Raw genomic sequence first — 12,683 nt, 5'->3', positions numbered from 1 at the left:
GCGTCTCCAAGCCGAGTTTGAAAAGTGGGTGTTAATAATGTATCAACTGTATCTTCATGAGGTGGAGAGGGTAAGGTCTCTCGTAATCTCGATGACGTACTTTTCCTGGAATTGGGCTGAAATTAGCCTGCTGACTCTGGTCACCTCACAACGGCTATTGGAAAATGTACTGCAAGTTATAAATATGCGTGAAGTTGAAATACTTTACCCAATAATTTGTTCGTTCAGAATACGTTATAGCCGCGATACAAAGAAATGAAATGATGATTGAAATGGATGATAAAAGCCCTATATATATACATATTAATTTAAAATGACCTATCAGTGATTAAATATATACATATTATCAATTAAATATATGGTTCAATAATTAAAAACATTCAGTGATGTCCCAAACATCACAACAGTGCTCGTCTCCGGATAGCAAATAATAAGTGTTCAAAATTTGATTGAAATTGCTCCAGTGGTTTAGGAGGAGATGTGTCATTTACACACATACACACATACATACATCCATTTTTATATATAGTAAGATAAGATAAGAAGATGATGATAGAGTTAATGAGTTCAGTTACCTATGGTACAGCTTATCTTACCATGCAGAAATAGATATACCGGCAAAACTCAAAGAAAACATTAGGAATAATCAACCATCACATGTACGGAAACACACTCGTTTGCGCCTTTATAATAGACTCATTGGCCAACGGTTTGCTATGGATATGAGGCATGGGCATTATGATCTCAGGACGTTTCAAAAATCACAGCACGAGAAATGACATTCATGCGCCGTACTGCAGGATACACCAAGTGAGATCATAAAAGGAACGAAGAGGAGGTCTAAGAACTGAAAATACAACCAATAACTGACTACGTATATAGTTATCACGAACAATGGAAACTTCGTATACAAAGGGTAGAACCTGAAAAGATTTCCGAAAGAGATTCTCCGCCTAGGGGAAAAAGATCTGTACGACGTCCGATGAAGAGGTGGTGTAACAATGCAAGACCATAAAGGGAAAAATGAATTTGTATATGAACGTGCTGTCTTCACAATGCTTAGATATTAGTTAGTAATTGGACAGCTCAATCTACTGTAAGTCATAGTATAAAATTTGTAAATGCTTAAGGTACGTGTAAATTTTCATATGACGGTGTTGTAATGTTAAGATTTTAGTGAGTTCAACCTATAGTATTGTAAGCCGTAATGTTAAGTACTGGAAATACTTAAATTGTGTGCGAGTATGTATGTGATGATCCTGGATTTAGAATGTTAAAATATTAGCATTTCTTGCAATATTTTCTTGCCATGGAAATACTTGTAGTACTGTTGTTATTATTGTTGTTGTTGTTGTTGTTGTTGTTGTTGTTGGTGGTGGTGGTGGTGGTGTTGGTGGTGGTACTGGTAATTTTGTTTTAAGTTCAATCTGTTATCACACTTCTGTAAGAGGTCATATCCACCGGGATATTCCCCAATTGCGATGTATTTGTTATATTAGAGTCAAGCGGAGGAGGGTAGCTTAACTTGGAGAATAATGGACACGGTCAAAGGGTCTAGATAAGCGGAGCAACCAAGCAGGAGACGATGATGAAACTGGAATTGTAACGTTTTGAGATGCGATATGCTGAAATTGGGGAGTCCACAGTTCTGGTGATGTATGAAAGCAGACTGAACTCAGAAATGTATAACAGATTGTAATGAAGGTGTACATTATATGTTTCAGTCTTGGAAATTGTCCCGCGCAGAGACGATTACGAGCTGTTTCCCGGCATAGGCTACTACAAATTACACACCACAGGACAGCCATGGGAAACAGCACGAGAAATATGTGACAGTGAAGGAGCACATCTCATTGTCATCAACTCGTTCGCCGAGGCAAGTGTTGTGAGGGAGTACTTCTCAAGAAAACCGACATTTTCCGGATCGTCGGATACAAGATATATTTTCGCTGGATTTCACGACAAATATACCGAAGGCGACTTCGTTACTGTTACAGGTAAATGAACAATGTCAAAGTAAATCTATAGGCTTAGAAAATTACTTCGAAGAGCAAACACTTAATCTTGAAAGCTGAAGTAGTCTTCATTCACTTTTTTCATTTTGGTTTAGAAACTCTTTGGCCTTTCAGTTATGTCTGGGTAAATTTTATTGCTGTGTTTTTACATAGGAAATTCGAATTAATGGAACTACATCAAATTACTTTCAAGAATTCGCCATCGGTTGCCACTTTATATAAAGAACTGTAAAATTTCTCATTTCATGTTTCAGTAGTGTGTTTGCCTGAATCTTTTCTATTTCAAAAACTTCAATACTTCTCCAATAACCACTGCTATTATTAGAGGTACAATTATTATCACCGAAATATCAAAATTTATTTCATTGTTTATAACTATTCATTTATTGCTTTAATAGCTAAATCTCTTGAAAGTGTGCTGGATTTTATCAGCAAAACATTTACGTTTTTCTGTACGGTGCAAGTTATTATAAATTTTACGTCAGAGGGCGCTTTGGCCGTGCTGTTAGGGGCGCGCAGCAGTAAGCTTGCATCCGGGAGATAGTGGGTTCGAACCTCTCTGTCTGCAGCCCTGAAGATGATTCTCCGTGGTTTCCCATTTTTACACCAGGCAAATGCTGGGGCAGTACCTTAATTAAGGCTACGGTCGCTTCCTTCCCATTCCTAGGCCTTTCCTATCCCACCATGGCCATAAGACCTATCTGTGTCGGTGTGACGTATAGCAAATAGAAAAAGTTCTGACCTTGTTATTGATTTGTAAGTCATATATATAGCTTTCATAATTATTATAACAAGTAATTTTTTTCTCTAAAAGTATAAAACGTGTACTGTGTGTAGACGAAAGTGAAAAATCATCATCCCATAAGTTTGTGTGGTTTATGTATTTGTTCGCAACAAGAGCACCAAAAGTTTTCAAGTCCATCAGGTGAAGGATACCATATTTTGCCTATTAATTGTCCGTATTTCATCACCATACTCTTATCATTAATCCAGGACAGTTTTCTTCACAACATGTTTCAAATTCTCTCAATATAAGCTTCAAATATTTCAGTTGAATTGCGAAGATCTAGATCTCACCATTTTACTACGAGTAGTATCACACCAACACACCTTTATCTGTTTAACAGACAGGATGCCTTACAGAATGAATTTTCTGTTTGGTTATAACAGTAATAACAGTATCTTCATCTAGGAACCCATTGAAAACATGTGGTAAAGAGTGCCAAATCCTAAGGAAAACCTAACTCTTTCACTCAGATGTGATTTTGTAAGAGGACTCACTAAAACGGGGTTTTTGCGGGTTCATATCTTTTTTAACCAACAGAGTGTATTTAGGACGAAGAAGTGTAGCATGGAATACTCTTGCAATGGTTATGCACCTTAATTTCAAACGTGATTCAGTTTCAAGGACTTTATTGCACATAAGTCCAGTGATAACTAAAGTTATCCACTGGTATATTTCTATTTACGTTGTATATTCTCATGACTTTGGTTTGAAGGTATGATATGATATGTACACTAGTACCGGCCCCGCGGTGTAGGGGGCAACGTGTCCGCCTGTCACCCGGAGTCACCTGGTTCGATTACCGGCAGGGTCAGGGGGTTTTAATTGTAAATGATTAATATCCCTGGCTTGGGAACTGGGTGTTTGTGTCGTCCTAAAAGTTCCTTTCCTCACACTCAACACTTTACACTTCTGCAATTACAATTACACGCAGGTTCATATCATATAGTGCAAATAGTGGCAAAAGATTTATAGAGTTCGACGCAACGAACAATAGGCCTATCATTTAAAAAAGGTACCACCCTCTCCCCGCCCGACCAAACTTTTATTTCATTCATCAATGTGATCGCCGGAATGAAAGTTCTTGAGGCACTTCGAAACACATTGTAGTAGCTGTTTCAGTTACTTTCCTTCCGCACCAATAATTTCATACCTTGGACATCTTCGCTTGAACTGTCAATACCTTTGAAGCTAGGTTGGACTTCCAGGCCCATTTCGAAGTCTCTTTATAAGATAAGTCGTGTTATTGTTAAACTCGTAATTTTAAATATGTTCATCATTTGATGTCGAATAGGAATACTCCCATTTCTCCTGCAGAAATATAATTTAGTCCTCGTAGCTCTAAGTTGAAAACTAATCACGTGGTTAGGCGCGAATTACTATGCCTAACTGACAAATTGTCTGCTACTGATGAGGCTTGCTGCATCATTAATCCCTAACTTATCCCATTGACCTGATTCATCACGTAAACATTGCTGCTAATGATGAGGCTTGCTGCATCATTAATCCCTAACTTATCCCATTGGCCTGCTTCATCACATCAACATTGCTGCTAATGATGAGGCTTGCTGCATCATCAACCCCTAACTTATCCCATTGGCCTGCTTCATCACGTCAACATTGCTGCTAATGATGAGGCTTGCTGCATCATTAACCCCTAACTTATCCCATTGGCCTGCTTCATCACGTCAACATTGCTGCTAATGATGAGGCTTGCTGCATCATTAATCCCTAACTTATCCCATTGGCCTGCTTCATCACGTCAACATTGCTGCTAATGATGAGGCTTGCTGCATCATTAACCCCTAACTTATCCCATTGGCCTGCTTCATCACGTCAACATTGCTGCTAATGATGAGGCTTGCTGCATCATTAACCCCTAACTTATCCCATTGGCCTGCTTCATCACGTCAACATTGCTGCTAATGATGAGGCTTGCTGCATCATTAATCCCTAACTTATCCCATTGGCCTGCTTCATCACGTCAACATTGCTGCTAATGATGAGGCTTGCTGCATCATTAACCCCTAACTTATCCCATTGGCCTGCTTCATCACGTCAACATTGCTGCTAATGATGAGGCTTGCTGCATCATTAACCCCTAACTTATCCCATTGGCCTGCTTCATCACGTCAACATTGCTGCTAATGATGAGGCTTGCTGCATCATTAACCCCTAACTTATCCCATTGGCCTGCTTCATCACGTCAACATTGCTGCTAATGATGAGGCTTGCTGCATCATTTATCCCTAACTTATCCCATTGTCCTGCTTCATCACGTCAACATTGCTGCTAATGATGAGGATTGCTGCATCATTAACCCCTAACTTAACCCATTGGCCTGCTTCATCACGTCAACATTGCTGCACTGATTTGCTCGGCTTAGCCTCGCAATCTGTCTTCAAAGCGGACTTTTGAAGACTTATATGCACAAGGGCGGAGCCGTTTTCGTTACAATCGCCATTATTGTGCTTCATTCCAGACAGCAACTCATTTCCTTCAAACATATGTCCACAGGCTGTTATAAAAGTAAACTGCAGTGTTAATAGGGGTGGTGATATTCGTCTACCTTTACATCTTACCACACGCAATGCATCTGGAGTCATTGGATGGGCTAGTCAAGCGGGTAGCAACTGGACCTACGTAATATCATTCGTGGAGTAGGCTTTCTGGAATGTAAATTAGCTTTTACCTTGACAGGTTATGACCTTATGTACCATAGTAAAAACAAGATGGTTCCTTTTTATTATATACATTTTCTTCGACAATATGCAGATTCAGATGTACCAGTGTCCAAATATCAGACAAAACTATTAAAAATATTTTTAAATTTTTATAACAATGAACATTCAAGGTAAATACGTACGGCAACATTTTGCATATTCAGTCAAGCAGGAATTGAAGTAATTATTCCGCGTTTTTAGACTAGAATTGCAATATATTTAGTGAAATTTAAACTAACTTTAAAAAAATGTATGACCACACCGAGGATAATAGTTATCTTCAGTTTAAAAACTTTTCGTTGAATCAAGAGATCTAGTACAAGCCCTTCAATATTCCGTGGATTTATTAAACCGAGAATGTAAAGATAACTGCTAAAAATATTCTGTGCAAATGAATGTGTCAGTGACAGTATTAAGTTGCAGTTGAATAGCATTTATAAATGAGTTAATAATTTCGTTACTGATGTTGCTAGATTCATATACCTATTCTATGTTACCCAATTTGTAAGAAATTTGTTCAGCATTTCTATGTCAAATTCATTAGTTAAGTGGATTGTTCTCATGAACAAAATAACATATAGAAAAATGTGAGTAAAAAATATCACCTCAATTAATAACTTACCGACTTCAGACGTTTTCGAACTTGTAGACTTACGTTCATTAATATCTAGTGGCGAATAATAAACATTTCACGCAAGGAATTCTGTACATACCTCAGAAGTGGTAAGATGGACGCAGAAAGCGAAGTTAAAAATATCAACTCAATGATGGTCAAATTCTCCTGTTTTCTCCGTAATCCTTGCGTTCTGAAATATCAGTGTTCTTGGCCATGACTATTACCAAATGATATCACGCTCAATCATTGTAAAATATAATGACTTTTATTTTATTCAGTATAGGTCCTATTAAATTAAGCTGCTTTAATAGGTACTCGAGCACTGTCAAAAGAAGAATACATATATTTTATAGAAAATATGTACGGATATAAAATTTGAACGAGAGAAATTAAGATGAAACAAAGTAACATTCGCTATTTTTGTTTCATTTAAAGACATACTCCTTTACTGAAATATCGTACCATGCTCTTCTTAATGTAACTATGGGCAATGGGAGAGAAGTTAAATGACTTAAAACGTATAACAATAAAAGACAGAGACAATGTTTACATTTACAATGACGGGATCGAAATCTGGGTGGACTCAGGACATCTTATTCATAAGTTAGAAGTAACAGACATGAAAGTAGCGAGAATGATTGCTGGTATAAACAGGCGAGAACAATGGCAGGAGGGTACTCGGAATGAGGAGTTAAAGGCTAAGTTAGGAATGAACTCGATGGATGAAGCTGTACTCCTGAACCGGCTTCTGTGATGGGATCAGGTGATGTGAATGGAGGCGGATAGGTTACCTAGGAGAATAATGAACTCTGTTGTGGAGGATAAGAGAAGTAGAGGGAGACCAAGACTACGATGGTTAGACTCAGTTTCCAAAGATTTAAAGAAAAGAGTTATAAAACTAAATGTGGCCACAGCACTAGTTGCAAATAGAGGATTGTGGCGATGTTAAATAAATTCACAGAGGGCTGCAGACTGAACGCTGAATGGCATAACGGTCTATAATGTCTATATTGTGGACAATTTGTGATATATGTAAATAACATTTAAAATAAGAATTATTAACCATAGCAGGATGATTAAAATCAAATATGAATAAAATAAGATACTTAATCGCCTCACGCTTGGGCGTAAATTTAAACCTAATTCAAAATAGATGAATAAATAACTGAATAAACTACCAAAATAAATTAAATGAATAAAAATATTTGATCGAAATGTCCGTAGTATGGGAGCCAGAGTTTACCAGAATGGATCCCTCGAAGGTTGATAGAGCATGATAATTCTGTCTCTCCCAGGGCGTGTACATAAAGCTGCGTACTGGTACATCTGGTTCGGACCTTACCTAACCTTCTGAAAACGACTAAATAGGTAGGAACTGCACCTAGGTTCATCAGTAACTTCACTGATTCAACTAAGTATATTCTAAATAACATCCGTGCATGAGCAGCTCATCAGCACACAAAAATACACATAAAATACACTCACAAAATGTCGCTGGAAGACTCCATAATTACAACAAAAATAACGAAACAGTGGGAAAACAAAAGCGAGGACCAAGCTACCATTTGCAGTTAGTCCGATGAACAATGCACATCTGTCTACTGTATCTGTATCAACACGACTTGCAGATTCCCATAATTGACACTTACCATATCACACACCTTTATAATGCTGTGTTCGCTGAATCTGACGCTTGATTTAAAGATACATTCACTTGAGCAACACACACTTGTCGTTCTAAAATGTACATTATGGAATGTCTGAGTTATAGAACCCCACAGCTTTCACCAACATACAGTATAATACCAAGCCGAAACACGTGATACAATATTCAGTGTCTCATCACTCCACAGTTGTAGGTAAGTCACGTTCCACAAACATCATAAGACCACGTTCCACCAAATTTTGAAGTCCAGTCCAGTACCGGATAGTGTACTTGCCGTATGATCACATGCCTATATAGACCTCAGCTTCCTCTTCCTCTCACGTGATGCGACTAGATAGATCCTGCCCAGCCAATCATGAGTAGATCCTCTTGTCAAGACCACGCTCTTAATCTCTCCCTAATCACATGACAATATCAAGGCCACCTCATCTGACTCTGGGATGTTTCACATGAGTCATCGGAACTTCCTGACTACAACCTCAACAACGCCACGTCATCAGACCTTGGGCTATACACGTGAATCATACAGATGTACCAAGTTGAAAATAACACTGTTCTCCCATCCGTTTGTACAAAACAAATAATTCATATCACATATAGTGACCTTCCAGAATAAAATAAGAACAAAATATACAAATGAAATAATAATAATAATAATAATAATAATAATAATAATAATAATAATAATAATAATAATAATAAATTGAATACTGCCAATAATAATATATCTTACTTCTGAATACAGTGCGAGGGTGTGATATATGTACTATCACATATTTTTTAGAATCCAAAAATGGTACATTAATGATAGGTGAGTTGTTATAAAGACAAATTAGAAATTCACATTATCTCATAATAAACAAATTTAAAAATAATAAAATGAACGCTTAATCCATACTAAAATATGCCATTTATTCATAGCAAGGATAGAAATGAAATACACTTAAGAAAATGGAAATTGCAACACCATGAAGGCATTGGTCGTTTGTGTTGATTTTCGGGATATGGAACGATGCCATGTTCGTATGTAAACGATCAAAGTTTCAGACCCATTGGATTGTTGCTACAGGTCTCCCTACGTGGTTGGTCGCGGAGAAATCAACGGACTCTGGGGTAGCGTAGTTGACTTGCAGTCTGTGCAGTGAAGTGTTCCCCGTCAAACATGCCTCGACGACAGAGAAGAGCACGCTATCAACAACTGTCGCCGTTTGAGAGGGCTCGGATAATTGGGCTGTGTGAGGCTGGATTATCGCTAAGACTGTCGCTGAACGTGTTGGCCGACAGGCATCTACGGTACAACGTGTATGGCAGCAGTGGTCAAATGAAGGTACCCACACTCGTAGACCTGGCACAGGCCCAGCGCGACGGACAACTGTGAGAGAGGATCGCCGCATCATTTGGATGGCCCGGATGGAACCCCATGCAACAGCAGCGCAAATTCGAGCAGCTGTGGCACCCCCACGTTACACAACAAACAGTTAGTAATCGCCTGCGTGCAGCTGGCTTACGAGCCCGTGTCCCTGCAGGTGTTCCATTGACCGCACAACACCGACGTGTAAGGCTGGCCTGGTGTCGAGAAAGATCGACGTGGGTCGACGAATGGCATAGGGTCGTCTTTAGTGATGAATCGCGCTTCTGTCTTGCCCGCAGTGAACGCCGGAATCGTGTGCGCCGACGTAGCGGGGAGAGGGGCCGCCCAGATCTTATTGTCGAGAGGCACACAGGGCCAACACCAAGCATTATGGTCTGGGGAGCTATTGGCTTTAATGTGAAATCACAATTAGTGCTTGTTGAGGGCACTATGACTGATCGACAGAACGTTGATAGGGTACAAAATCCAGTGGTTGTCCCTATGATGGCGAACATTGCTAATGGGATGTTTCAGCAGGACAATGCCCGGGTTCACACTGCACGCATCTCCAGAGAAGCTCTCCACGACAACACAGCCTTAGAATGGCCCGCCAGATCCCCGGAACTCAGTCCTATTCAGCATGTGTGGGACATGATGGGTCGACAACTGGCCAACAGTCCTCAGTCACCCACAACTCTGGAACAACTGACCCGTTCAGTGCAGCAAGCATGGGCCACAATTCCTCAGGAAGCGATCCAGGGCCTTATTGACTCCATGCCTCGACGAATTCATCAATGTATTGCAGCTCGTGGTGGGCATATCCTGTATTGATTGTTGTCCAAACTTGCGGTCAGAGGGACCTGAAGGTGTAATAATCGAAGCACAACCGAACACTCGTCCTGCATGTTCAATTGCAGCAATGTAGCACCACTCCTTCTGGGTGTTGCAATTTCCAATTTCTTCAGTGTATTATAACGATTGTGTGTTTCTGTTTGATAGCTACTGTATCTACTGTACTATTTGCAATAGCCCCTCATATGTATTTTAGGATTGTTCTTTGACTGCCTTTAATTATGGGAAGTATGAAATTGTAAATAAGTATATGATAATAAGTGATTTTATTGAATCAAGATCAAATATAGTAAACTACATCATATGCATTTCTTCGATTTGGTTGTATTCCTTAATTAAAAAAGCCAGTATAGCCAGAATGTTTAATCATAGAAACGTCTCACTCAGTTACCGAGAAAATCCTGATCGAGTAGGACTTATTTGCGAGTGCGTGGCGTCGAAAAGGCACACCTCCTGGAAGATGAGCGAGTGTGCAAGTCTGCACGGAGTTTTATAGGTTTGTTAATGAACTCAAAAGCGTTAAAAATTCAAAATATCCGGGAAATAACAAAGATAATGATTAATTTATTTCTAACTGTAATGAATCTTTAACTAAATTACTTTATGTACGGTTAAATTACTTAATTTTCGGGAATAATTATGTATTTCATTTTATAGAACGAAATTTATGTTCACTTACGTCATTTATAGAATTATTTGAAAAAATCTGACTTCGGGAATCTTTAAAGGAATGATTAACTCTGTCAGCAGCGCGTCTGAGAAGTATTTTATTGAACGAAATTCGCGATTGTGACACTATTATAAAACTTAAAAAATGATGAGATTTACCAAGCCTGAAACATATTCCTTACGACAGCGTACACGTGATGGGTAGTGGGAGCGAAGTGAGTGGTTATAATGCACCCTACCACATGTCCTAAACGTGCTTGGCTAGCTCCCTTAGGGGTTGGGAGTCCGAATAGGTCCGCTAAATCTGCTCGATCTAAAGTCAATCAGAACGGACAAGTTCGGGAGATACATCAGCTATGAATGAGAACTATCGTTTATCGGGCAAAATCATAATTTACTTCACTAAGGCAAGGTGAATAAACCCAGAAAATACGAATATATCATTTACAAATTCTACATTAGCAAGGAGACACAATGGTGTTTCACGCCCCGCTAAAGTGATTCTTACAAATTGTTGAAACGTGGGTACATTAGGTAGAAAAGCTTCGCTCTGAATTAATACCATTCCCTAGCTGTATGCGTTCCAGAACAAATTACGCACACACGCACACACATATACATAAACACATGGAAATGAGATAGGTTAGAAACACCCCAAAAAGTACTGAAATGACGCCATGATCGCGGTCACGACACCAAAGACGGGACTGAACCCACGACCACTTGCACATTGGGCACACACAATAAGAACAAAACAAACAAAAAATTCACTGCACCAAAATCACTCATAGAACAAAACATATAATTGAAATTACCGTGGTTGGTGAATCAGCAGAGGTGAAAGAAGGTGCCGGGGTGAATGGGTCTAACTACAAAATGAAAGTTAACTTAAAACTGTAACAATGGTTATATTTTTCTCTCTTTTTAAAAGAAACAACAAGTAACGAGGTACCAGTAGCAAACATTAAGTCTAGGAAAGACAAGATTGGTGGTATAAACAGAACTTGGGCTTCAAGCCCTCACTTTACATTTCCTGAGCTCTCAGCTCACAAAACACATATTTACTAAAAGGGCAGAAATCCCCTAATACCTGGAGCACTTACTCCCAAAAATTGCAATATCAGGCCTCCCAAAGACACTTTTACACACTTGAAAAGAGCTGACACACTCTCAGTTCTTAAAGCCTATTTGAGGCACTAGCAGACTTTACAATTACTTGCCATCAAGGCACAACTTACAAAAATGAAACGGGGGTATCTCGTACCCAACCCACTGGGCCTTAACAGTAAAAGAACAGGTTAAGTAAATGGCCCCCAACACCAAGTTGAATGGAGGCGTGTACTTGCGCTCCTAAATACTCATTTTAAAACCTAAAAGGCACTAGGCCGATGAAACAGGGGCTATACCCAAACTATGGAGGTGACCCGTATAAGAAAGAAATCTACAACATTAAGGAAGAGAAGAAAATCAGTTACCAAAACGTAGTCACCTCAAACCAAAATGAAGGGGAGCTCGAGAGGGTAAAGCACTCTCTATCCCCGATTTACAGTTAAAGATATTTACATAAGCCGGCAGAAAATTACATTACAGAAAAGTAGGTTACATGGTAAAAGTTTCGGACCTTTCCCGCGGGTTCAACTGCTGAGCTAGCAAGAAATAAAGATGTTAAACGGCCATTACCTTACAGAAGAACTGCAGCCGGATGAAAGAGGCGTTTCCCGCCTCCTGCTTCACACACCCACACACTTAGTTAGATGTTGATCAAGTGGCCGAGAGACGAGAAAATCAGCAGATTATAAACCCTCGGGGAAAGTTCGAGACCTTTCGTGAATAATCAAGACACACCCTCCGGGTTTTTATTGGTTATATCAAACAGTTACACTCAATATCGAAGAAGAAATACATGATTGGCTGAAAATAAATCACAGAAATTATTGATTGGCTAACTTCAGAACTAGCGGAAAGAGAAGATAAATATTGCCAACCCGAAAAATGAATGAACGAAAT

At 39.2% G+C, this 12,683-nt stretch overlaps 1 protein-coding gene across 1 annotated transcript in view; it reads left to right on the top strand.

Moving 5' to 3' along the window:
• The window catches only part of LOC136858660 (hemolymph lipopolysaccharide-binding protein-like), an 83,497-nt gene that overhangs the window by 61,251 nt on the left and 9,563 nt on the right, over positions 1–12,683 (top strand). Inside the window, exon 4 of the mRNA XM_068229429.1 lies at positions 1,725–1,997. Within this exon, the coding sequence (XP_068085530.1) occupies positions 1,725–1,997 (273 nt within the window). The remainder of the gene's footprint in view (positions 1–1,724; positions 1,998–12,683) is intronic.

The sequence above is a fragment of the Anabrus simplex genome, chromosome 1, assembly GCF_040414725.1.
Source record: "Anabrus simplex isolate iqAnaSimp1 chromosome 1, ASM4041472v1, whole genome shotgun sequence".
Lineage (NCBI taxonomy): Eukaryota > Metazoa > Arthropoda > Insecta > Orthoptera > Tettigoniidae > Anabrus > Anabrus simplex.
The sequence above is the reverse complement of the archived record's forward strand: the minus strand, read 5'-3'. Positions and strand labels throughout refer to the sequence as shown.